This window comes from Nuphar pumila, chromosome 16, assembly GCF_984573655.1.
Source record: "Nuphar pumila chromosome 16, dmNupPumi1.hap1.1, whole genome shotgun sequence".
Classification (NCBI taxonomy): Eukaryota; Viridiplantae; Streptophyta; class Magnoliopsida; order Nymphaeales; family Nymphaeaceae; genus Nuphar; species Nuphar pumila.
This window is the reverse complement of record NC_143264.1, coordinates 78,163,385-78,189,352: the sequence shown is the minus strand read 5'-3', so window position 1 is coordinate 78,189,352 and position 25,968 is coordinate 78,163,385. Positions and strand designations below refer to the sequence as shown.

Genomic DNA, 25,968 nt, shown 5'->3' with positions numbered 1-25,968 from the left:
AAAATGTCGATCCACAAATAAAGCTTATTGACTTATGATTGCCATGTACAAAAGTAACAATTAGTGATGGTTATGAATGGGTTGTGGAAATTTTAATTGAAGAAAGAAGAAACAAATTTGGGCTACAATATAGATGCTCCATGTCAAACTACCTGTCACAATTTCTGGTAGAGTTTATCTTCGGTTAAACCGGCTTATTCAATAAGGTAAAAAAAGTAACAAATACAATTGCTGACAAAGCAAAAAAAGATATTTATTCATTTAAGTGGCACCAATGAAACACCTAAAGAAAGAATTCCTCGGAGCATGATACAGAAAAGAAACCAAAAAACAAACAAGAAAGAATTTCTGAAAAAAAAAAGAAAAAAATGGAATGGCTAATGTCACAACTATGCATGGGAAATGGAATGGCTAATGTTACAACTATGCATGGGAAATTTACAAGGGAGCTGGTGCATGCAAGGGCGCACGAATACATGGTGTGCATCACACCCAAACTCATTATGAGTATAGACATATAGTACCTATGAGACATAGCTAAGAGTGGTTCTTCTGCAGCAATGGCTTGGCCTGTTGGACTCCCCATATCCTGATTGTACAATCATCACTAGCTGAGGCCATCATCTGTGGGTTTGCTGGGTTCCAGCTGACACAGTTCACCATGCTTGAATGTCCGGGCAAGACGGCGATCAGCTTGCAAGACTGCTGGTGCCATATATAGACCTTGCAGCAATAGAATCCAAACATCAAGAGAAAGAAAAAGGCAAGCAAACACTTACAATAAGTCGGTCAGGCACCATTGAATGTAGCCAACAGGAATCCTGAAGTTAAAGATGCTAGATGGCTCAGGACAGAAACGTTCTCGAGCCACAATTCCTTTTGTACAAAGGAGTGGAGATTTGATTAGGAGATCCATAGTTATCGGAATTCTTAAACATTGCAAGATCGCTTTGAAAGCATGAAACAACACGCTCTGAACTTTGGGAGAAACTCACTCCGAGAAAACGGGAAGCTTGCTTCTCCCAATATGAAAATAAACTTTCCTGATATGGTAAATGCCTTGCCAATGTCAAAGGATTGCAAGTTCTTGTTTAGCTTTCATGTTGCATTATAAAAAGTATACACATAACAAATATTGTAGATAAAAGTAACAAACACAAGTTTTAATTATATTGTCATTTTTACTAGTTTCTATTGTTCTTTCTTAAATGCTTCCCAAATGCTTCATGCTTCACACATCCAAGCATTTTTTAAAACTATTTTTTTTTCCGATTAATTACTCAAAGAAACCACATCTGAGATAGAAGACCTGGTCACGCTGGTTCAGTCTGCCATACCTACGGTTGTTGTCCCAGAGACATAAAACTCCGAGGCTAGAACCCTCGGCCCCAAAGCCTACGTTGGGGCTCGGCTTGCGCAAGGGGGTGACGGCCGCAGGAATTGAAACATTATTTAAGTGTGTGCTTCATGCTTCACACACCACTAATTCATGCAGATTAATTTATGATGATGATGAAGGCCATGACGAGGAATAAGATGATAACCACTTCTCACAGTTAGCCTTAATAGATGGAATTCATATGCATGAGACATAGCAAGAGAGTAAGCAAAGAAAGTGACACACCTGTGAGTCCTCGCTGCCACTGGCAACAAAAGCATTATCAAATCCACCAAAGCATGACCGTATCACGTATAGACCCTGTTTGTGGCCTTTGTATTTCAAGGGATCATGCCATGTCCTGCCCACATCCCACATGTGGATCTCCTGGTTGTTCAGGTTGACAAGAAGGTACTGACCGTCTCTAGATACAAACAGGGACATGATTGTCTGATCCTCTGATATCACACGCTCTGTCTTGTCCTCCAATGCGTAGATCCTAATGTCCCTCTCTGCACAAATGCTGATCAGGTGCACACCATCTGGAGTCACAGAAAGGTCGGATATCTTGGGCATCCGGTCACCCCGCCACATATCATGCCCTACCCCTTCAAGGTCATATATGGATATGGAGTTTTCACAGCTTCCACATACGATCCGCTGCGAGTCTGGAAACCATGCACATGAGGAAATCCCAGAGCTTCCTTTGCCAATTGTGACCTTGCACTTACCGGATTGGACGTCCCACACCTTGATAAACTCCCCATTGCCACATGTTAGAATCAGAGAATCATCTGGACTCCATGCTACAAAGGAAACAGGCTTCTGGTGGCCCCTCAGAATATGCTTCAACGAGACATTTCCATCATTAGAAACCTGAAACAAATAGTGAAATGTGCACATCTCAACCTTGGGTAAAAAATACAAAACAAGCAAGGGTTACCAGATGCATTTCCCATTATGTTAGAATGCAGACTGATGCTTTCTCTACCATAAAAAAATCATACTGCAATTAACAAATTATATACCAAAATTGGAGCAAAATGCTGCAGTTAGGCATTTTAACTTTGTGATGTGCTAAATCTACACAAATGACCTGTATAAATCCATCACATCCAGTAACATAGGTAGAAAACAGTGTAGAGCATCAGGAAGTCACTTTACGTAAAGGGAATGGAAGATTAGTTTTGCTTGTGAACTAGTATGGTTTCTGATGGAATAATTATCATTATGTGAAGGAATTATTAGAAATTACTGCAGGGACATATTACAGAAAGAGGTGTTTTATGAACACATGTTCACTTTAAGGTCCTACAATAGTACGCCCATGCATTTTTCGATGTGAAATTTATATACTGATTGAGGGATTGTGTTAAAACAAACCTAACTTTAGATCGGGATGAAAAAGAACACCTAAATTTGGTCAAATTAAAAAAGCCCACATCTTTTCAATTGGGTCAATTAAAATATCATGCCACTATAATTGCACACTCTCCACACCCTCCCTCTCCCTGAAAAGAAAAAGAGAAAAAACTTAAGCATTTTCTTTTTTCCTCTCCTGTGGATGAGGACAGGTGGGCATTTGCAAAACTTTGGCGAGTATCTGTGTTAGAAAGAAGCGATAAATATTTCAAAATTGAACATAAAAAATTGTATATCTAAATAGGACTGGAAACTGACTGGAGCCCAGAAAGTAGATAACTTATCACTTTATCAAATTATCAGATTCTTTATTCCAACAAAATTCTGATAAGGGTATTCCACATCATTTGGGTCATCATCTGACCAAGTGTGACATGGTTCACTTCCAGATACAAAACAATCTCATCTTAATTCTGTTACGAATTGTAGTGTATTGGGTCTGTGTGTTAGTCCATGTAATGGGTAATATGATTATGTGGTAGAATGAGCACTAAGAGGTTAGTCTTGAATCATGTCCAAGTAACATGGGACATGTGACAGTGAATCTTTGGGACAAGTGTCACATATTATGTTGGGGTCAAAAGAGTCAAAGGGGTTGGTTATTACTGGTTGTAGTTGTTAGGAAGGTAAACAATGAGAGGTCCAGAGAATGGTGGGTGTCATGTTAGTTGGAATAGGCTAACAGTTTGGGGGACCACTTGAGCTTGGAGAGGCAGCCACATGTCTCACATGATGAAAGAGTCTATAAGTACTGTCATCAGTGTATCTTGGAATAATTTTGAGTAATAAGAATTCTAAAGAAATTGGTTTGGTTCCTCAATATTCGAGAGCCAAAATTGGAGTCCGGCTTCCTGGAAAAGCCTCATCACCATCTCAATTGAATCCTCGCCATCAACTGAATGCATCTTCACTATCATGAACCAGAAGAAACATAAGGCCTTCATTACCATCTCAGCTATAGTCATTCTGAAACAAAAGGAGGTCTGTAACAAATTCCCAAGTGCAGATTAGATGCATTTCCTGACCCAGATTTTAGGTTAATTGAGTCATGTTCGAAATTGGGGTACCAGATCCAACATCGCCTGAAATGAATGAGTCCATCAGATGCAGTTAAGGAGTTCAGAACAAACTATCTGGTCAAAATTGGGTTAGAATGGTATCCAACGGCCTCCCTGATTCTAAAATATGGCTTACAAAAAATAAGTGGCATCAACAATGCTAGATGTTTGGAGATAAAGCAAACAGCTCTTGAGAATGACTGTGAAACTTAAAATTTCATTCTAAAACCATACAATCTGATGGTGCATGTGATTAAATATTTTAAATACGGAAGGCTGTATTCAATAAATTAAGTCTCGAAGAAGTATGTTAACTTACTGTCCATATGATAGCATTGCAATCCCTCGAAGAGGAAGCCAGGTGATCGCCCTTATTTGAAAACTGTAGAAACCAAACTTCATGCTCATGCTGATCCAGTATCTGCAACAAATAGAAACCGCACTCAGGCATGGCCCCAGGAAACAATGGTTCCTTAGGTTACTAGCTACATTAGAAGTTGAATAAAGAACCAAAACAACTTTGTACATGAGGCTTAAAACAAACACAACGCACTGCATACAGTTGAAATGCTTGTAGATCCACTGGAAAGCTTAAAGAGAAGTACATGAAATCCAGTTCTAGGATAGTGCCAACTGTTGAGCCAGACGCCAGTCTTATGTTAGGAATGAAGAGCCAAATAGAAGATGTTGCCTAAACTATTACAAAGACATTTGAAACTATGAGCTAATGCAACTGACCAGTGATATTAAAGACCACTGCGAGATGCAAAAACCAAGAACACATTAAACAGCAGTGAGACACACACACACACACACAACGCCAGTCTTATGTTAGGAATGAAGAGCCAAATAGAAGATGTTGCCCAAACTATTACAAAGACATTTGAAACTATGAGCTAATGCAACTGACCAGTGATATTAAAGACCACTGGAGATGCAAAAACCAAGAACACATTAAACAGCAGTGAGACACACACACACACACACACACAACGCCAGTCTTATGTTAGGAATGAAGAGCCAAATAGAAGATGTTGCCCAAACTATTACAAAGACATTTGAAACTATGAGCTAATGCAACTGACCAGTGATATTAAAGACCACAGCGAGATGCAAAAACCAAGAATGCATTAAACAGCAGTGACACACACATATGCACACATATGCGTATCCTACAAAATAAAGTGTGACCTATTAGTTTAATAACAGTATATTCATAAACAGATACTTTTTAGTTAAGCGCCTTGGCAGACATCCGTTACAACATAATCTCAACATAACAAACTTTCAAGCATCTATAAAGGAAGAGTAGTGATGTATAGGTAGGCACAGTACCCGATGGTCAACAAAATCATCAACCATGGGAATGGTATATCTACCAGCTTAAATTTTTTTCAGTTACATGGTATGCTTGAGAAGAATAAGTCAAAAAACACAGGATATGACAATTACACACGAGGAAATCCTACAAACTAACCTGCAATGTTTCTGTGGGGATCTGATCCAGACCACAACGGTGATCAGAATATAATGAGATGGAGTCCTTGGACGAATTGTGATAAATGCAACGTTCATGTTGCAGCAAGACCGCAAGCTCTACTAAATGTTCCAATCGTCCTTCTGGGATCATGACTGAAGGGGGAAGAATCAGCCTCAGCTCACCCAGAAGCTTCCTTCCTGAGTCGCTGAATCCACCTGCATTGGGCTTGAAAAAAATTTCTCCACTTTTCGATTTAGAAACGATGCAAGAGGCGAGCTTATGAAGCTTCGCCTTGTCAACACCCAACTGAGACATCCGTCCTCGAAGGATCGCCAATGCTTCCGAAATATCACCCCCATCCAAACATTCGAAAAACTTCTGCTGCAAGATTAAGAAAACCGCAGGATTTCGTACCTCCGGAACCAATTCCCTAATGCTATCCAGAGTAGCAACACTCTCATCCCATTTTTCTTCAAGGACCTGAGACTGAAACAACGAAACCTCGGGCGACTGAAGCACGATACTGGACTCTTCTTCAAGAAGGGAAGCCGCCTTCCGATAGCCCAAAGAGTGGAGTGATTGTATGATGACTCTGACAAACTCACACCTCCTTATGAGGCCTCTTGTACCCAGTTTTTCTGAACAGGAAACTTCCATGAATCCAGAATCCTTAAAGCGTCATAGAATCGAAGATTTTCGACATTTACATTCTTGCCTATGGATGGTTCACATATACTTTTATCAAGGAAAGACGTTTTCGATGTAAAACCCTAGTTTTTTGCTCTCCCAATGACTACCCTACAAAATACCCAAAAAACATAAAAGAGGGTATCTAACCTCACCCTGACCCACAAATAGAGACAAGATATACAAAGAGAAACTGCCCCCAAAAAGAAAAACCCTAATTTTGCAATTTGTAAGAAAGATTCCAATAGATTCTCAATGCCCCCATCAAACTGAAGAACCAAAACAAACACCAACCGCTCACAATTCCAGAAACCACCAAACTTCAGAACGAAGAGGACCTAAAGAAACTCTAGCTTCTGCCTTCTCAGCAACAAACCCCCACAAAAGAACCGTGGAAAGAAAAGAAAATCCAAACTCCCATCTGACTCTCTCTGCAAAAAAATAACAGATACCCAATAAAAATATCTTCTCGAATCTAAAAAACCATGAAAAACTCCAAAAGAATTCATTGGGTTTGGTCACTAATGAACATGAAAGAGAAAAAAGAAGAAGAACAAAATCAAAATCACAGATGAAATGGGTATTTGCCAAACTTAGCCCGTTAAGGAAAAACTGAAGGACAACACACCTAAAGAATAACAAAAAAAGGTTGATTATAGCCACAATACCTCAAAGTACCAATTGATGCTTGAACCATTCTAGTCCTTTTCTTGGTGATGGTGGCAGAGGCAATCCCAAACAGATCTCTAGTGCACACTGTCGAGGGGTTATTGAACTTTGGTGTTATCTTAGACTGGAAGACTTCGCCTAAATTGGAGTCGTGCATACCTGAATTATGCACTAATAAAGTAGTAGGCTAGTAGCCCTGAAACAAGCAAATATTGCAGTTAAAAGTTTGCCCTTGGTATCATTTTCCACGCTATCCAAGCCCCCCAATGCAAACCAACGTTTGTTATAAAAAAATAAATTACTAATTTTGGTTTGTGCCAAAATATTAACTTTTACTTCAGTTTTTTTTTTTTCGTTTTCTTTGTATTTGGCAGGTCAAGGGAACAAAGCTTCCTTTGCCGACCGGCCGCACATTGGTACTTGTTAGATGGTAGCATAGTGAGAAACGTTTTTATCGGCAAATTCTAGTTTTTCAAAAACTTGTAAGAAATTGAAAACTTTTCTTAAATCTCGCATTTTTTGGCAAAATCTTGGCAATAAAAAATAAATTTAAAAATATATAAAAAATAATTTTATAAGAAAAATATTAATACAAATTATTTAAAAATAAAAATACACGCATTTTTCATGATAAATACCCATTTAAAATGTAAATATCACATTTAAATTGTGGTATTTATGTGTTTCATAAATCTCAAGATATTTTAAAATTTTCATGAGAAATTATCGTTTTAAACTTTCAGGCAATTTCTTGCGATATTATCACGAGATTTTCATAAATATCGCGATATTTGACACTATGGATGGTAAGCCTCTTCCGTTGGTAAATAGAGCTGGTAAACGAGCGGAGCTTGAATTGTGCAAACCTTTGCAAAATTGAGTATGGGAAGTTGTATCGAATTGATCCATGCATGGATCGGTTCTGAGCAAACCCCTAAACCATGATGGATTGGGTCTGTCAGGTTATGAAAAAAATCATGGCGATCCAAGCCGAATTTGAGTTCACGATGAACTCGAGTGGAACAAACCATATTCCAACAGACTTGTTTATAGAAAGAATACATTGCTTTAGAGTTGGTAGAATTAGGATTACACAAAATACATGTAAAACATATCTTATCCTAAGTGCTGCTAAACTCACATCTAATTTGAGGTGCTCGTATGGGACCCACCATAAGAGAAATCATACCCGGATTCTATAAAGATTATATGAACCAGTCTCACATCATTCTCAGTAAAATAATAATCTTTACCTTTTTCACATTGAAAAATTGCAGATCTTAATTGAAACTAGGGTCGAACCCGAACCCGGGTCTGGTTTAATATTTCACAAACAATACCCAACTCCACATGTTAATCGAATCCTTCTGGTTCAACCCTAATTTTAATCAGACCTCCTTCTTTATCACCAAACCCTAAACCTATAGGGTTCAGTATGGGTCGGGTCCAGGTCAAACCTGACCTATTGGCATCCTCCTTACTGTTCATTAGTCATGCCTACCAGATGAGCAGAAGCCTTGTGGTTTCCCTGAATAACATTTAAACAAGGTTTCTTTGGTGCAATACATATTTGTATTGTTTATGATCAATTTCTATTTTGATTGGTAGAATTTTATTATAAAAGAAGAAAATCATAGAGCTCTTGTGGGTTTTCCTCAATAACATTTAATCAAGGGATCTTTGGTTCAATATATATTTGTATTGTTTATGAGCAAATTTTATGTTTGGTAGAATCCAACTGCACAAAAAAAAAGGAACTAAATATGTAACAAGAGTAGGTCTGAATATGGGTAGGGTCTGGCAAAACAATTTTTGTAAAGTCGATCGGAATGAAACTCGAAATCTGAATAAGATCCAATGATGTTAGTTGAATCCAAATCCAAATATATATATGGTGATAGATGGATCTGGTAAAAGAAGATGGGAATTGGGGGTTATTACATGTAAATTATGTAAATGGATTGGATTGGATTGGATTTGAATAAGAACATGTATCCAATATAAAACACCGATCCAGATGTGCAGATCTGAATCCAGTCTGAATATCATATTCGATCATATATTAACGATCCACATATGAAAATATCAAGAGTTATTGGCAAGATTTTCAAAAGCCAATATAATGCCAATAAAAACTCATTATTTTGAAAGTATCACGTTTTTATCAAGATATTATCACGATAAAACAAATTTTTATATATTATTTATGTTTTATTCATATTTTATATATGCTGACATTTTCTCGACTTTTTTTTCAAAAAAACCAAAACTTTAAAATATCACAAGATTTTCCCTAGTGATGCACACAAGCCGAGCCTAGGCTGTTTGAACTCAGTTCGGTTCAAAATCACTTGGTCTAAGCTCTGAGCCTAGCTTGTAAGGCATTGTCTGAACTCTGCTCGGTTCCGAGCTCGAGCCAAGTCGAGCTTAAACAAGATTTATTATTTTTTTTTTGTAGAGGAGGGATTTGATCCCTCAGCCTCCTTAACGTAAACCAAGGGACCTATCTTTAAGCCAAACCGCACATTTTGATTATTATTACTGAAAAAATTCTATACATACTAAAAATTCTCAGCGAAAAAAGGTGCAAAATGCGAGATTCAAACCCAACATGTTCTTAATAAAAACAAATTTGGTGTGATAGTCTGGGGTTCAGGGGCAGCGACCTCGATTTTTTTTTTGAGATAAAATAAAAAATGGCTACAATTATTAATAAAAATCTATTTCATATGGACAAATCAAACTATTCGCTGCAGTCAGGGTTGGGCTAGGACTGGGCTACAAAAATGGATAAAAATCTATTTCATATGGAATCAGGGCTGGGCTAGGACTGTTTTTTTTTAAAAAAAAAAAAAAAAATTTAACTAGGCCGGGAAGCAGGACTGGGCTACAGCCCAGTTCTGCCCCCCCCGCATATGGTGATGAACAACATCAAACTATCATGGCATTTGCTGTTTGTTTCAGCCGTTCATCTTTTGGGCCACTGATGCCGTTCATCGCGAGCATCAACAGCTGTGAAAATTATTGGGGGGCCCATATGAGATATAAGCTATAAAGCCATGGTCTTTTTATGCTGTTCATCACTATGGATGAATGGCATCCAATGGAGAATTGGAAGATTTAGATGAAGAAGGAACGCAAATATCTCCACACAATTTTGGATCCGAACCCTGCTCAGGTGTTATCAGAGAATCCGAGGTCCAGATATGATTTGACACCTTGTGGCACTAGATCTGCTAAAAACGGGTCAAATATATTGGCTTTCATGTGGAATAGGTAAAACCAGTCGGCTTAGACTGTCTCCATCCAGCGCTTGAACGAATTTAGTTAACTGGTTTTGACTTGCATCTGGATAGACCAACCACATGAGTTCCCAATTAGACCCATATTCAAATATGTGTTATCTTTGTTTGGGTTTATAACCCGAAGAAACCTCACACAGACCTGGCCGCTCTGGCTCAGCCTGTCATACCTATAATCATTTTACCAACAACAACAACAACTACGCCTTCATCCCAAAACAATTGGGGTCGACGATATGAACCAACAAAGAAAATCATTCTGGGTCTTCCACATGAATCCTTCTCCTCCATTCATTTCTATCCAATGCCATGTCCTCGGTGAGGTTCAAAGCATTCATATCCTTTCCTATCACCTCCATCCATGTCTTCCTAAGCCTACCCCAACCTCTTTTAACTAATATATTTTCCCATTTCTCCATCCTTCTAACTGGAGCATCATTAGGCCTTCGTCGAATATGTCCAAACCTCCGTAAACGATTCTCTCTCATCTTATTTTCAATGGGTGCAACGCCTACCTTCTTACGTATCCCCTCGTTCCGAATCTTATCTTTTATTGTATTTCCACACATCCATCTCAGCATACGTATCTCAGCTACACTCATTTTTTGAATATGATGTCTCTTGGCAGCCCAACATTTCGTACCATATAGTAAAGCGGGCCTAATAGTCGTCCTATAAAACTTTCCCTTCAACCGCAATGGCATTCTACGATCGCACAACACTCCAGTTGCACTCTTCCATTTCATCCACCCAACCTTTATCCTATGATTTACATCTCCATCAATTTCTCCATACTTTTGAATGATAGATCCCAAATATTTGAAAGAATCATCCACTGGTATTTCTTGCTCACCAAGCTTCACTACACTCCCATCTCTATTTCGTTGCTTACTAAATCGACATTCCATGTATTTTGTCTTACTCTTACTCAACTTAAAACCTCTTGCTTCCAATGTCTGTCTCCATAATTCTAACTTAGCATTAACCCCAGCTCTAGACTCATCAATCAAAACAATATCATCAGCAAACAACATACACCACGACACATTTTCTTGAATTGATCTCGTAAGCTCATCCATCACTATAGCAAATAGGAAAGGGCTTAAAGCAGATCCTTGATGTAACCCAACCGTTATAGGAAAATTGGTTGTCACCCCTCCACAAGTGCGGACATTGGTTACTACTCCTTCATACATATCTTTAATTATACTAATGTACTTGAGAGAAACACCTTTCTTCATCATTGTCCACCAGAGAACGTCCCTAGGTACTCTATCGTAAGCCTTCTCCAAATCAATAAAAACCATATGCAAATCTTTGTTCCTCTCTCTATTTCTCTCAATAAGTTGTCTAAGAAGATGTATAACTTCCATAGTAGATCTTCCAGGCATAAAACCAAATTGATTCTCCGATATCATGACAACCTTCCTCAACCTAGACTCAATCACCCTCTCCCAAAGTTTCATAGTATGACTTATGAGTTTTATACCACGATAGTTTGTGCAATCTTGTATATCACCCTTATTCTTATATAGAGGCACCAAAGTACTCTTTCTCCACTCATTAGGCATCTTATTTGTCCGCCAAATCTTGTTAAAAAGATTTGTCAACCATTCTAAACCTTTCTCTCTCAAGCATTTTCAAGCCTCGATGGGTATACCATCTGGGCCAACTGCCCTTCTTGATTTCATTTTCTTCAAAGCCTCTGCAATTTCTTTCTTTTGAATCTTGCGCATGAAGTCACGATTCATCTCATGAAAAGGAATGGAAAAGTCTCCAAGATCCTGAGCATGACTTTCATTAAATAGCTTATCAAAATAATCTTTCTATCTCTCTTTAATCTCCTCATCTTTGACTAAAACCCTTTGCGTTTCATCTTTGATACATCTAACCATACCCAGATCCCTTGATTTCCTATCTCTCATTTTTGCAATCCTATAAATATCCTTCTCACCCTCTTTGGTATCCAACTTGTCATAAACCTCCTTATATACCTTATCCCTCGCGTTACGAACTACTTTTTTTGCTTCCTTCTTTGCTATCATATACTTCTTCAAATTCTCATTATCACGACTTTTACTTAGATTTCTATAACACTCTCTTTTAACCTTAATAGCTAATTTGACATCCTCGTTCCACCACGATGTATCCTTACCTAGCGATGCACCGCCTTTAGACTCACCCAATACCTCCTTAGCCACCTTTCTCATGCCACCCGCTATCTTATTCCACATAGATTCTGAATCCTCCTTGAGACACCAATCAACTTCCTTAACTACCCGCTCTACAAACATTCCTTGTTTAGCTCCTTTTAGTGCCCACCACTTAATTCTAGGATATATCCTATGTCTATCCATTTTGCGGCATTGTCTAATTCTAAGATCTAAAATTAAGACTCTATGTTGTGTAGCTACACTTTCTCCCGGTATAACCTTACAATCGTTGCAACAACCCCTATCTGTCTTTCTAAGTAGGAAAAAATCTATCTGACTCGTATTAACCCCACTTTTAAATGTTACTAGGTGAGACTCCCTCTTCCTAAACCAAGTGTTTGCTAAGATCATATCATAGGACAAACCAAAATCTAAAATCCTTTCTCCACTATCGTTTCTTTCGCCTATACCATAGCCTCCATGGATACTCTCAAATCCATCCCTACTAATGCCTACATGCCCATTAAGGTCACCGCCGATGAAAAGTCTTTCTCCATAAGATATCCCTTGTACTACTCCATCTAAATCTTCCCAAAATTGACACTTAGTGGAATCATCTAAACCTACTTGAGGTGCATAAACACTAATAATATTAATAATATCCGTACCTAATACTAATTTAATAAGTAAAATCCTATCACCCTTCCTACGGACCTCAACTACATTATCTATAAACTCACGACTCATAACAATCCCTACTCCATTCCTATTCCTATTTATTCCTGTATACCAAATCTTATATCCCCAAGGTTCTATCACTTTTGCTTTCTCACCTACCCATTTGGTCTCTTGTAGACATAAAATATCAATCTTTCTCCTACACATAACATCTACTAACTCTACCAACTTACCAGTTAAAGACCCTATGTTCCAAGTGGCTAACCTAATTTTATGGTCTTGGACTAACTTCTTTACCCCCACCCGTCCAACAAAGTGAGGGAACCCTTGCCTATTTGACACCACACCCGGGCGCCGGTGTGATGCGTCGCTTCCGGGCGACGACCTAGCAACCCTTGCCCATTTATCACTGCCTCTGAGCCTATAGAGTACAGCGCGTCGCTCAGTAGGGAACGCCCAAACGAAATTCTCACATTGGTTCATATTCATAGGGTATGACAGTTTTTATGCTGGCTGTCACAGGCCTACCGCAACCCTCCTCCTTTATCCGGACTTGGGACAAACAATGTATAACTAAACAGTTATACACAGGCGAAGTTACCTACAGTCATTTTACCGGTAGCATAAAACTTTGAGGCTAGGACCTTTGCCCCGAGGACGTGTCGATGTTGGCAGCCACTTTTGATATTTGTTTTGTTTCATTTAAAACTCATTGTGTTCCTATGAATTATGTTTTTCTTTTGTTCATTCTTTGTATTGGAAAGACAAGCCACAAGATTGGCTACCTTCTTTGGGGTGACCGATGTAAACTCTTTATGATTGATTAATAGATTTCGGAGCAATGCTCCAGCATTTTCATTAAAAAAAACATGAGTTTTTAATGAAAACTCAAATTCAAATCCAAATTGAAATATAATTTTAAATTTTGAATTAAAACTTGTACTAAATTTATATTCAAAATTGAAAGTAGAGCAATGAACAAAAAGTCAAATTTAGGATTGAATTAGAAATTGAAATTTCAAAGAAAAATTCAAAACTAAGTTTCCTTTCAAAATTTGAAATTAAAATTTAACTTCAATTTTTATTTCAAAATATAGATTCAATTTTCACTTTTTATTTCAAATTAAATTTTAAAGTCAAACTTGAAATTGAAATTCAAGTTTTGATGTTAATTAAAATTAAAATTTGAATTCAAGATGTAATGTTGGTTCGAGTGTTATTCTACCGAAAGTTGGTCAATCCACCCAATATTTCCTCTCTGCCCATCCAATAACTTGGTAGGACGACGTAAAACCCCAAAGCTTGGCAATGAATATAGAGCACCGATTGCCCAACATCATTAGTTGAAAATTATGTAGTCGAATTACGAAGACAAATTTCAATTTGCATACTTAAATTCAAAGATCAAATTTAAATTAAAATGTGATCTAGATATTAAAAACCAAATTAGAATTTCAAGTTCGAAATTGAAGTTGAAATAGAATTTTAGATTCAAAACTAGATTACGAACTCAAATCTAGAGTTGAATTCAAGATTAAAAAAACAAATTCCAATTTGCATACTCGAATTCAAATTTAACTTCAAAGATCAAATTTAAACTAAAATGTAACAAGAATGTTTCAAATCAAATTTTTTTTTTGAGTGAAAATGCTGGAATCTGCATTATTGTATTGGAAGAGGAAGAAGGGAGCTGTTGTGGTTTTGGCTAGTAATCTGAGGGCATTTACCCAAGATGTCATCGTCTGATGAAGAGAATGGTAGATCTTGGTCATGTTGAGGATGCACTCATTGTATATAGATATCTTAATTGCATTTCTTGCCATTCTCCCATTTAGCCACACAAAATTGTTATGGTGCACGTTCCATGTCCCTATCATATTGCTTCCTTTTTTGTTGTCAATATTAGATGCCGTGGTAAATAGTTTTGTGTAATTGGCAACATGTATCAGCCTGAACCGTCTGATCGTGCAGCATCAACATCTGATACATGATATGATTATCAGAGATGAAATGCTTGCAAAAACAAAGCTTTGTAATAAAGTGCCTTGTAGTTTTTTTTTTTGCTTGTATATAATTAAGTTCTACATGAGTCCATTAAGCAATCTTTATCAAATTTGATTTTTGGGGTAACATTCAAAGTGGGTCTTAGGAACTTTTGTATATTAGTGACCATCTTTGCCTTTTAATTTGTTATCTTTGATTTTGATCTAACAAAAGGGATCTCAAAGAATACATAATGACATAACATGATTATGAACCTCTCAGAGAATGAAACTGTTGGTTCACTTGATTTACTCGTGAGTGAAATTTGTTAACTTGGGAGCAGCAAGAAAAGCATTAGAGGGTCTTTGACGAATGGCTGCTTTTAGCTTTCCTACAACTACTCCAAAATCCTCCTTACTTTTGTTCTCTTGAGCTTGGTTACCTTTTCTCCTACTAGATCTTATGGTGTCTATGGACGGTAGAGTGGCCATGCCACCTTCTATGGTGGCATGATGTATCAGAGGCTACAAGTTCATGACATATGTCGACGGTGCTGTGACTTTTGTAACTTTGCGAGCGAGTGGTAAAGATTAAACTCAATAGGAAGCTGTCATTCCATTGCCTAAGTGAGATAATATGGGACGTCACCCATACTCTCTCACCAATACAATACCTTTTTAAAAGGGTAAGCTAACAAATCAATACCCTTTTTAAAAGAAGTAGCTAACTATTTCTTACCCTTTTAACAAGGGTAAGTAAAAAGATATATCTTAATATATTGGTGTTTTATTTCTCCCTACCAACAACAATAGTAGTTCATGTCCTTTTAAGCGATGCAGCGGTGAAAACGGTCTACGAACCAACCCTTTCTAATTAATCCATTTTGTTGGGCTAGGGTTGGACGGACATAGGGCGTCTGAACTGTTATTTTGTGTGACTACCTGGTTTATAATATATAAAGATTCATGTTTGATGCAGGAGGAGCTTATAGTTGTGGAAACTTGTATATCCATAGGTGCTTGGATTCTGTTCAATGAATTTATCTTTTTGGTTTTAGTTGCATCAATTTTCATTTATGTACTGTGCCAGTAGGTCATAAGATCTTAATGAAGGATATCCCACATCATTTGCAATGTTTTGTTGTTCACAGAAAACCTGATATTACAAGTCATAATATTTTGGCTTGCTTGACCTCATTTTGATGTAAACTTCGCTCATGGTAGTGCTTGTTGCAGAAACATGGTACTATGCCACAGTTCCTTATGATCATTTTAATTTTTTTTTCCTATTTAGCCTTGCAATTTGTTACACTATCATCATTGAAATGCTTTCAACGATCACTTTGCAGTTTACTTCAAGAGGGTAAGTACTGGTTTAAATGCTTTGCAATTTTATTTATTGGCAGAGTTGATTCATATGAACAAAACTGTCTTTATTATATAGGGGTAGATAAAGTGCAAGATTGTTACTTTTGTAAAATTTCTCTCTTTGAGTTATCATGCACAATTGATATGTATCTTTGTTTCAACTACTTTTATTGTTTTGTTGTTCATTGCCTTAATAGGATTGGCATTAATACTCACATCCTTATGACATGCCAACATCCATTATGTCCTCTGCTGTAGATGAGGTGGAGAGCCTTGCTGTAGTCTAACAAGTAGCCTTTTTGGGTTTTAAGCCTTCAGAGTCTGTTCAGGTAAAAATTTGTTTTAGCTTGGTCAAATGGCTGATATTTTCTGCTGTGGTCATAGTGATTCATATATGCAGTTCTTTGCTGGATATCTCTACATGTTACCAGTATGTTTAGTTTAGCAGCATGATTCTCTGGTAGAAAAAGTGGGAACTTTGTCTTCATTCGGGTGGCATCTGTATCTTCATTTGATAGATCTTTTTAGTCTTTTCAAAACATGTGTTCCAGGCATCAGAGATGCATACTTTTCTCTTGTATGTTTTCTTTCCTCTTTTTGAAATTTGATTATGTTCTCTTGTGACGTTTTTTCTGGTTGGATGTAATCTGCAATAAGATTTAAATTGTCTACCTAGGCTTTTATGTTCATCTGTTTTATTGCCTAGGCATATTTAAACATACCTTCATTTTTTTAATGCTTTCATGTGTTAAAATGATGTTTTGGTAGGTTACTGCCTAATATTTGGTGTGGTTCAACATGTTCATTTACTTGTAAATATCCTAGTTGGGTAGGTTTCTGTTTTCTGGAACTTGTTCTAAAGTTCATTTAGATCTTGAAACTCAATAGGAATGTCACAGTGTTTGTCTAGTTTGAAATCAAGTCTTAGAGCAGCAAAAAACAAAATTTAACTAGCTTGATATTGTCAAACTGTCTATGTCGGCAACTCATAAATATAAAAAGTAAAAGTGTGTTTTACAAAAGATATGTATATAATGATATGAATGTGTACAAACTGGTGTTTTTTATAATAAAGTTTCAAACATAACCATTTGGGGAAAGCATTCAACACCTCAGGTATCTGAATTCAGTTGCTATAAACCACTGTCACCAATATCACTGATATTTTGAATATATCATGATATTATTGGCAATTTCAAGCTTGCCGACAATATCAGGAATATATCATGATATTTTCAAAACATCGCAATAATATCACGATATTTTTGAGTTTCTTAAGTTTGCATTTCCTATTTTTTGTTTATTTTATATTTTAAAACCTATAAAACATATGTTTCTTTATATTTATGATATATATATATATATATATATATATATATATATATATATATATATATATATATATATATATATAACTTATTATTTTCTTAGGTTTTTTACTGTTATTTATAATTTTTCAATTTTTTAAGTTCGCAAGAATTTTTCGTGATTTACCAACTTTTAAACATCTCTCCTAGAAGTACCCTTGCCAAGAATTTTACCTTTAACGATACAGTTGACTATGCTATAAACTATTGAGGCTGTTGGGTGCTGATGTTTGAAAGCTTATCCTTGATTATTTCTCTTGTGAACATCACTTATTTCTGGTCTTTTGGATGCTAGAATACTTTCATAGTATATCATGAGGACTAATCAGTTCATGGAAAATAACACTTTCCAGATTTTTTATATGCTAGAATACTTGGCTAGCCATACCAAATGCTTAAAGCATGAGTTCAGGCCAAAAGTTCAGAAGGCATTTTCATAAAGCATTTCTGAGAATGATTACAAAATATGTAATTGACTATCAGAAGCTTTTTCAAATAAGGTGGAGTAACCCATTTCTTAGCCATGTTTTTGGCCAACCAACCTCTTAATGTGACATCTTTTGGGATCGAATGACATAGTTGGAGGGATATTTGCCAACTTATATATATATCAAACGTGATTAGTTTGTTAGTATGAAATTTTTATTATCCAAGAGGAGCTGAACTTATCATGAAGTGGGGGATATTTTCAGCTGCTTAACAACAGTATCTATTGTCGTTGCCATAAGGTCCTTCGTTATCCCTACACCTGAAGGAGACTGGTTTTCTTTGTGTTTGGTATTTGTTGTGTATAATATTGTTCTACATAAGAACAATTAGAAAATTTTACTTTTAGGTTGAGTATTCTATCACTGTAAATCTTATTTTTGTAAGAATCAAAATGTGTGGAAGGGCAAAATCGAGTCAAAGGGCGTGCACTGTTATGGAGAAAATCGCCAAAGACAGATATTTTGTCTTACCACCTCTACTTTTCAATTTTGCTTGATTTCTGTATTCCAGAAAATCTTGTAAATCCTTGCACTTGCATGCGACCCCTAGGGCCCTTCCTGTAATCAGGAAAAGGGGGCAATGGAGAAGTTCCCCTTCAACACCAAGGGTCACAACGCTAAAGGAGACTATGTAATCATGTTTTTTGTATATTTGATTATCTTGATTTAATGTTTTATTTAATGTTAATATAGTTAACTGTCACATGCTTGTTTTGCCAATTGTTGGAAGGGATGCAGCCATTGGGGTAACTCTCCCAACGGTTTTCTTATGACCACTATACCCTTACATATCTCACTTAGCGATAAGGGGCAACATGTGTTATCAAGCTTATTCACATTTTTGGATTTTGCATTGGTACACATCCTTTAGTTGTATATATTATTTACATAGTCACTGTGAACTTATATACACTCACCACTTTAGTCAGTTTCGTCTTACTCATATGTCTAGTTATGACTTTCGCAATAACAACTTTTGTCAATGGATCTGCTATCATGTCACCCGAAGGAATATAATCCATTGTTATTTCATTTTTCATAAGCATATCATAATATTTAACCTCAATATACTTTTTCTTAGAACTATATGCTCCCGCATGAATTAAATGTATAACAACTTTGTTATCATAATAAATGTAAACTGAATCTTTTGAGATATCCAATTTAAGATTAATTGAGAAAATGATTTATCTTGCTACCATGTTACAAGTTATATATTTAGCTTCTTAGGTATGTTGTCTATGATCATGCTTTTCACTACTTCTCAATCACAAGGAAACCCAAGATTGCTCTGATATTTACTTACTAGATTCGCTATAAAGCTCAAATCCAGTATAGTGTATAACATAGCATACATTTCTAATTCCCTGCATAGAGAATATTTAATATATCTTATCATTTTTTGCCCAATCTTAAGCTTTTAATTACAGGAGTTGACTTTGCTTTGGTACTTTACATCTTTTGGACAATCTTATTTTTTACCTTTTGAGTTATTGTAACATTAATAAAGCATTTTTCAAAAAAAAAAAAGGGTGTAAAAGAAAAGTGATTTATACTATTCATTTTTATATTACAGTTCAACAGCTAATGTCAAGGATGATATGCTGGTGTGTAAACACCAGTCCAACAGATTTACTGGCGCAAACCTGCATCGCGTTTTAAAGATTGCATTCATGGCCTCCATTTTATTGCCTTTTTTTTTTGCTTTTTCTAAAGAAAAGAAATGATTGTGTCCATGGCAGGCCATTTCATTAGGTCTGTTGCTTGGTCTGAACGGATTACAAGCACTTTGTGAAGGTAACTAATTCATAATGAAGAGATAGCCGTGGTATCATTTCCCCAAAAGTAAAAAGCAGGAAAACAGAAGGAACTAAAACATTTTTTCGACAACATAGTGTGGTGATAATTCTTTTTAACTTTTTGGTGGCCACCATTCAAACAAATTCACCGAAAAAAGAAAGCTCATTATCGGAGGGGGACATTTTCTTTATAAATATTGACTGGGGCAGGGTTGTAAACGAGTTAGATTCGGTTCAAACCCCAGGCAGTATCAAATCCGATTAATCAGACTTGCTTTAATTAATCAGATTAGGGTTCAGGGTTGGAGTCATAAGTGAAATCACTCTGGCCCTGATCCGGTGACCAATTATTAGGATAAAATATAGATAGCACCAAAATCCATTAAGATAATTGAGAATGTCTCCAGTAATACATTTTTTTTTATATTTGCACAAATAAACCACTCACAGGACCAGATACCTAGTCCAACATGGATCCCATCATTTGAAATACGATGGGTTCCATCATATATTCAATCCTAGCCATCCAGCAGAACCATCTAGCCATTGATTAAATGTCTAGGATTGAATGTAGGATGAAACCCAACCTATTTCAAAAGATGGGATCCCTGTTCTACCTATTCGCGCTGGCTCTGCCTGACTTAACGGTGGCTGTCCTGGCAGTGGTAAAACTCTGTGGGCTTACCCCATGCCCCCAGCGTACACTTGCCAACTAAAAAAGACATTACAGATGTTGATTGAATGTGTCCAGGATTGTTTGTTTGAGTTGCCTGGTGGGTGTCCTTTGTGAGATAAGGCATTCCCTCCGGGTTTACTATATGGGAAGAGGGTCCATCAACCAACCCCCCATTCGTTCCAGCCTGTTTGATAAAGTTTTCAAATATGACAAAAACACAAAAGATTGGACACTCGACCTCTGCTTGCATCTCTCAATACACACGGGGTGATCCATTTTAATGTATTTAGGCTGTAAAACATTTGTTTGAAAGTGTCGAAGTGTTTAGAACATAGTTTCATTGGTACTCGATACACCCTATTCTATCACGTATCAAGCCCATCAATAGCATACAATCAATTTAGTTTCTATATGGTACAGAATGTTGGGCTGCCAAGAGACATCATATTCAAAAAATGAGTGTAGCTGATATGCGTATGCTGAGATGGATGTATGGAAATACAATAAAAGATAAGATTCGGAACGAGGAGATACGTAAGAAGATAGGTGTTGCACCCATTGAAAATAAGATGAGAGAATCGTTTATGGTGGTTTGGACATATTCGGCGAAGGCCTAATGATGCTCCAGTTAGAAGGATAGAGAAAGAGGTCGGGGTAAGCCTAGGAAGACATGGATGGAGGTGATAAGAAATGATATGAATGCTTTGAACCTCACCGAGGACATGGCATTGGATAGAAATGATTGGAGGAGAAGGATTCATGTGGAAGGCCCATAATGATTTTCTTTTTTGGTTCATATCGCCGACCCCAATTGTTTTGGGATGAAGGCGTTTTGTTGTTGTTGTTGTATTATTATTATTATTTTGGTAAAGAGTTTTAAATATTATAATTTGTACAAATAATTAAAAAAACAATAATTGATTTATAAATTATTTCTGATTATTGTAATTTATAAGTATCATTATAAAAAATATATATACTTCATATTAACCTTTTAGAAACTTATACCGATTTTTTTTAGAAAACGTATCAATATATGTTACAAACTCGAAACTCCAATCAATATATTTTGGAACCGTGTCAATATGCGTTTCAAACAAAAACGTACACTAAACTTTTTAAACCATCACGTACCCGTTTCTGGCAACTAGGCTTTGGAATTTCATCTCCGTACCGATGTCTGGACTTATGCTTGACTCATCATTCAAACTTAGGGACTTTGCAGCTCGTCACTCTGTCTCTGTTTTCTTGAGAGAACAAACATTTCTGTCTTTGTCTTTTGTTACGCAGGGCAAAAATCAACAAATGACCACAAAATCAAGCTTGGTAAGCTCGAGAAAGCCATCACATGATATACGACTGAATCACAAAAAGCAGCCCAACATATCATGTGCTTACGTCAAATCCATCGGTTGAACTTGGTTTTGTCCAAAAGACAGACTAAAAAATATATTCAACAATTATTCCGGTAATTAAAAAACACAAGATGAATTGGCAACGACAATCAGATAATAAAAGCATTATTATCCTTGAAAAAAAAAACTATTGTAGCAATAAAAGGAAAAAAGGCAGGGATGCATCTTTCTTATCAAAGGATAAAAATTAACACTCCCTTTAAAGTTTAAACCATAACAAAGGAATAAAGATCATGACCTGACATCTCAAAACTACAATGCACCATCTTCTTATGCAGAAGAACACCCGTTTGCTTTTATCTCAGCAGAAATTAACCCCACCCCGCGAAACAAAAGAGACGAGGAAGGAACAATGCGTCTGCATCTCTCCAGCTAAAACGTGATTCTGGTTCTGAAACTTACTTTTTTTTAAGGAAAAAGGAGAAAGAAAAAACTACCACCATCATATCGACTCCTGTTCTATTGATTCGACTGCCAGTAAAAAGGAAAGGAAGAGAAATGACAACGCTTCTGCACCTGCAACTAGGGACTAAAAACGAAGGAAGAAGCAGGCCGAGGTTGGAAGAAAACACAATGGGTACCCATATTCCTATGCTACATGGGGGATCAATGATGGGGGGCTAGCTAACAGTTGGTCCCTGCCCTGCAGGTCAGAACGCCGGCGTGGGTGGTCATGGAAGGAACCATCGACGACGATTTAGCCCCGAGGCTCGACGCCTTTGCGTAGCTGCTTGTTGCACCGGTTCCCGATGGAACGAAGAAGGCGCCGTTCAGCATCAGGTCGCCCTCCGATCTCCAATGCCAATCTTTCCATTCACCATCGGGGGTGTCCACTCTCTTTGTTACCTGCCACACCATTTGCCAAAATGGTATCTTTCAGTAAGTGGATTTCGAGAACATCAGGGATAATTCAAATGCCTTTTTTTCTTCTTTGAATTGGCTGAAGTGGGTTGGTTACCTCTTTGGCGAAGGGGTTTTCTGGAGCAAGGTATCTGTTGCCCTGACTGTTGATGGTAGGGGACGCGCTTCCCCCAATCGCGTACATCTCCCAGTGAGTGTAGTCGTTGTTCACCACGTGAAAGTAGCCGTGCCTGCACCTATATATATACACTCCCAAAGATACCATATTGTCTTAAGCTCAAAAAAGGATAGGGACAAAATCTTGTGTAATTTTCTATTCAAATTCGTATCCAAGAGGACAGGACGGACATTAGAGAGAATTGGAGTGTTCCTATGAGACAAGTATCTAGAAATGCAAAAGAAAAGTTGGATAGATTTCAGTGTAATAAATATCGGTGTTCTTTTTCAGAAAGAAGAAATACACACACACACAAGCTTTTAGTAAGATGATACAAACGTAAATATCATTGAATATCGGTAGAAATTATTTTTGCCTACTTAAAAAATTTTGGCTATGTAAAAATTCATCTTTTATTTTTAACTATTTTTTGCTGATGTTCTGCCGATTAATAAACATGAGAAAAATAAATAATTTTTTTCTTACGTGAAAAAGAATGGCGTTATTTTCCGTACAGGTGCATCTCTATCAAAATGATCTGGTGCTATAGATCGATTCCAAACTTCATTCAAATGCAGGGTTTTAGCGGTTGTAACTACCACTAAAGGGAACCCATTTAACCAAGTGTGATGGGATCTAATCATCTGCAATGTCATAAGCAATATCATAGCAACCAATCAGACGGCACACTGCATTGAGGGAGGATCAGGTGCAACGTGATTGCACACTGTTAATGTGTTGCGGCTGCAGATGATGGGTGATCAGGCGCAGCGGCACATGGAGTGTGCAATCTCATTACACCTGATCTGCCCTTCACTGGACCACCATTGCATCGGCCCCAGAACACCTTAACAATGATCCTGCTCAAATAAAAGCCTTGAGATTGGTTTTATGAGCTTGCCTATGAGATTGCGTATGCTTGCAACCCAACTCTTGCCAAATTGAAATTCTACAACAGCTTGTGGTTCTAGCATTTAGATTGAATCCATAGCTCTATAAGTCAGCTATCCCAAAAATACACCAATCTAGGGGTTTCAATCACCGACATGAACAAGTTAGCGTTCAAAACCACAGATTTTGTGGAAAACCAATAAAATGTTCTGGACATCCCTTGTTCGAAGTTCAGAAGTTCAATGGCTCCATCACATACTTCGGACTCCTCTGGAGATCCGGAACCAGAAGTATCCAAACACGCCCTACGTTGCGACCATATGATTTCGAGTATTCTAGCAACTAGCAGACATTTTTATTCTCTTCGTACCACGAACCCATATATAATCACCCAATTTGAGGGAATGCGTGAAGGATGATGGCCGGCAAATGATTCACCCGTAGAACGTGGTAAAAGCACTAATGTTTCTCGCACCGCGTGGGTGCATTTTCCGGCGAGAGAGAGAGAGAGAGAGAGAGAGAGAGAGAGAGAGAGTACCTAGGCATCCTCTGGACTAGTCCTTCTCCAAAATGGTTGAGGACGATCGTGACCTGCATGGCTTTGTCGTCCTCGTAATGATCGCTATGACCCAACAACATCACCTACCCACAGAACAGAAGAGAAACAGCAATTAATCGTCTCGTCTCATATGGTTTTTGTTAACACCCATTAGAGAGAGAGAGAGAGAGATGACGATTCCGCCCATCTATTTAGGCTTCTCAAGGGGCATCGAAGTGCCGATCCAGCGAGTTCGTCCCAGGCTTATGTTGCTAGCTCAGACCAACATACACGTAACACGATGGACTCGTCGTCGCGGACCGCATATATAAGGTCGAGAGATACAGACTCTTTTACCTTGTCATGGTGGGTGAAGTAATTGTTGGAGATGGTGATGGCGGTGGAGGCAATAACGGCGTCGATGAGCCCATCGGCGCAATTAGAGAGCGAGCAGTGGTCGACCCAGATGTGGCTGGACCCGAATATGGAGACACCGTCACCGTCGGCCATGGTCCGCCAGCCGTAGTGTCTAGGCGAGCTCCTGACCATGGCGTTACCCGTGGGCTTGCAGTCGTGGATGTGTATGCCGTGGATGATGATGTTGGTCACGAACTGGATGGTGATGCAGGCGCCGTTGGCGATGTGGACGTTGGCGCCGCGGCCGTCGATGGTCTTGAAGCTGTTCATGATGAGCTCCTCCTTGAGCACGATCACCATGTCGCGCTTGAACACGATCCACAGCGGCTCGTCCTGGATCACCGCGTGGCGGAGGGTGCCCGGCCGGGGTTCCACGGCGTCGTCGTCCGACGGGTCGGTCACGACGTAGATGCGGCCGTCTCTCCCCCCGACGGCGTTGCGACCGAACCCGATGCCGCAGTCGGCGAGCCTCTGCCGGTTCTGGACCCAGTCCGGGTCGCACCGCCAGCAGTCATCGATGGGGTTGCCGGTCCCGCAGGAGAGGTAGCCCAGCGACCTCCCTCTCGTGCTGTTCTCCATGATCCTGCACCGTTATCATGCCAAGGGTTCGTACACATAAACGAGACGAGACGAGACGAAACGAAACGAAACAAATTGTTAAACGATTTGACTATGAAATGCTTCCTTGGTTTCTTTGGTTACGAAAATGCCACTGTCCTCTGGGTTGCACCACGGTGTTGATGGTGTTGGTGGAAAGTGATTTGGCATCCTCACCGTCCATAATGTAGATAAGAACCATGAGGTCATTTGGGATGAAGTAATGGACGGTGAAGATATCAAATCACTTGATCTATGGTGGGGCATGCAAACTATGCAAGATCAGCAAATGGGAGTTCATTGGTGACACGAGTGGAGACACACGTGTGGTGGCGGTAAGCATACCTGTACACCTCTGCCGCGACAAGCTCTGGGTCGTCCACGGCGTGCAACCCCGTCGCGTTTCGCCTGTTCTGCATTGTCTGCCCTTCGGAGCTGCACCGATCCAAACCAAAACCCCCAAGCGTTCTTCAAAACCTTTATAAAAAGAAAAGAAAAAGAAAAATTCCAAACCATACCGGGTCTTACCCAGAAAAAGAAAGAATCGGGTGTGCGGCCGAGTCTTATTAAGAACCAGGCAGACTA

General features: G+C 38.2%; 2 protein-coding genes across 2 annotated transcripts; both read right to left on the bottom strand.

Moving 5' to 3' along the window:
- Nucleotides 1-235: 235 nt before the first annotated feature.
- LOC149813729 (WD repeat-containing protein 26 homolog) lies at nt 236-6,835 on the bottom strand. Its single transcript, XM_089990909.1, has 5 exons — nt 6,694-6,835; nt 5,336-6,456; nt 4,178-4,279; nt 1,625-2,254; nt 236-723 (listed from the first exon to the last, which is right to left on the bottom strand). Exons 2-5 carry the CDS (start codon nt 5,993-5,995, stop codon nt 538-540), a joined length of 1,578 nt encoding a protein of 525 aa, XP_089847035.1. The 5' UTR covers nt 5,996-6,456; nt 6,694-6,835; the 3' UTR covers nt 236-537.
- A 15,711-nt stretch (nt 6,836-22,546) lies between these two features.
- Nucleotides 22,547-25,365, bottom strand: LOC149813728 (putative pectate lyase 1). The gene is made up of 4 exons (XM_089991192.1): nt 24,661-25,365; nt 24,370-24,473; nt 22,881-23,019; nt 22,547-22,768 (listed from the first exon to the last, which is right to left on the bottom strand). The coding sequence occupies exons 1-4, from the start codon at nt 25,363-25,365 to the stop codon at nt 22,547-22,549; spliced, it is 1,170 nt and encodes a 389-aa protein (XP_089847318.1).
- Between the last annotated feature and the right edge of the window lie 603 nt (nt 25,366-25,968).

Excerpts from the sequence above, each read along its gene's own strand:
- LOC149813728 (XM_089991192.1), bottom strand. The coding sequence starts at position 25,365 with ATGGAGAACAGCACGAGAGGGAGGTCGCTGGGCTACCTCTCCTGCGGG. Across the intron at positions 23,020-24,369 it reads CTAGTCCAGAGGATGCCTAG|GTGCAGGCACGGCTACTTTC; the intron begins GTACTCTCTCTC and ends GTATATATATAG. Across the intron at positions 22,769-22,880 it reads AAAACCCCTTCGCCAAAGAG|GTAACAAAGAGAGTGGACAC; the intron begins GTAACCAACCCA and ends ATGGTGTGGCAG.
- LOC149813729 (XM_089990909.1), bottom strand. The coding sequence starts at position 5,995 with ATGGAAGTTTCCTGTTCAGAAAAACTGGGTACAAGAGGCCTCATAAGG. Across the intron at positions 2,255-4,177 it reads GCAATGCTATCATATGGACA|GTTTCTAATGATGGAAATGT; the intron begins GTAAGTTAACAT and ends TATTTGTTTCAG. Across the intron at positions 724-1,624 it reads GTGGCAGCGAGGACTCACAG|GTCTATATATGGCACCAGCA; the intron begins GTGTGTCACTTT and ends TATTGCTGCAAG.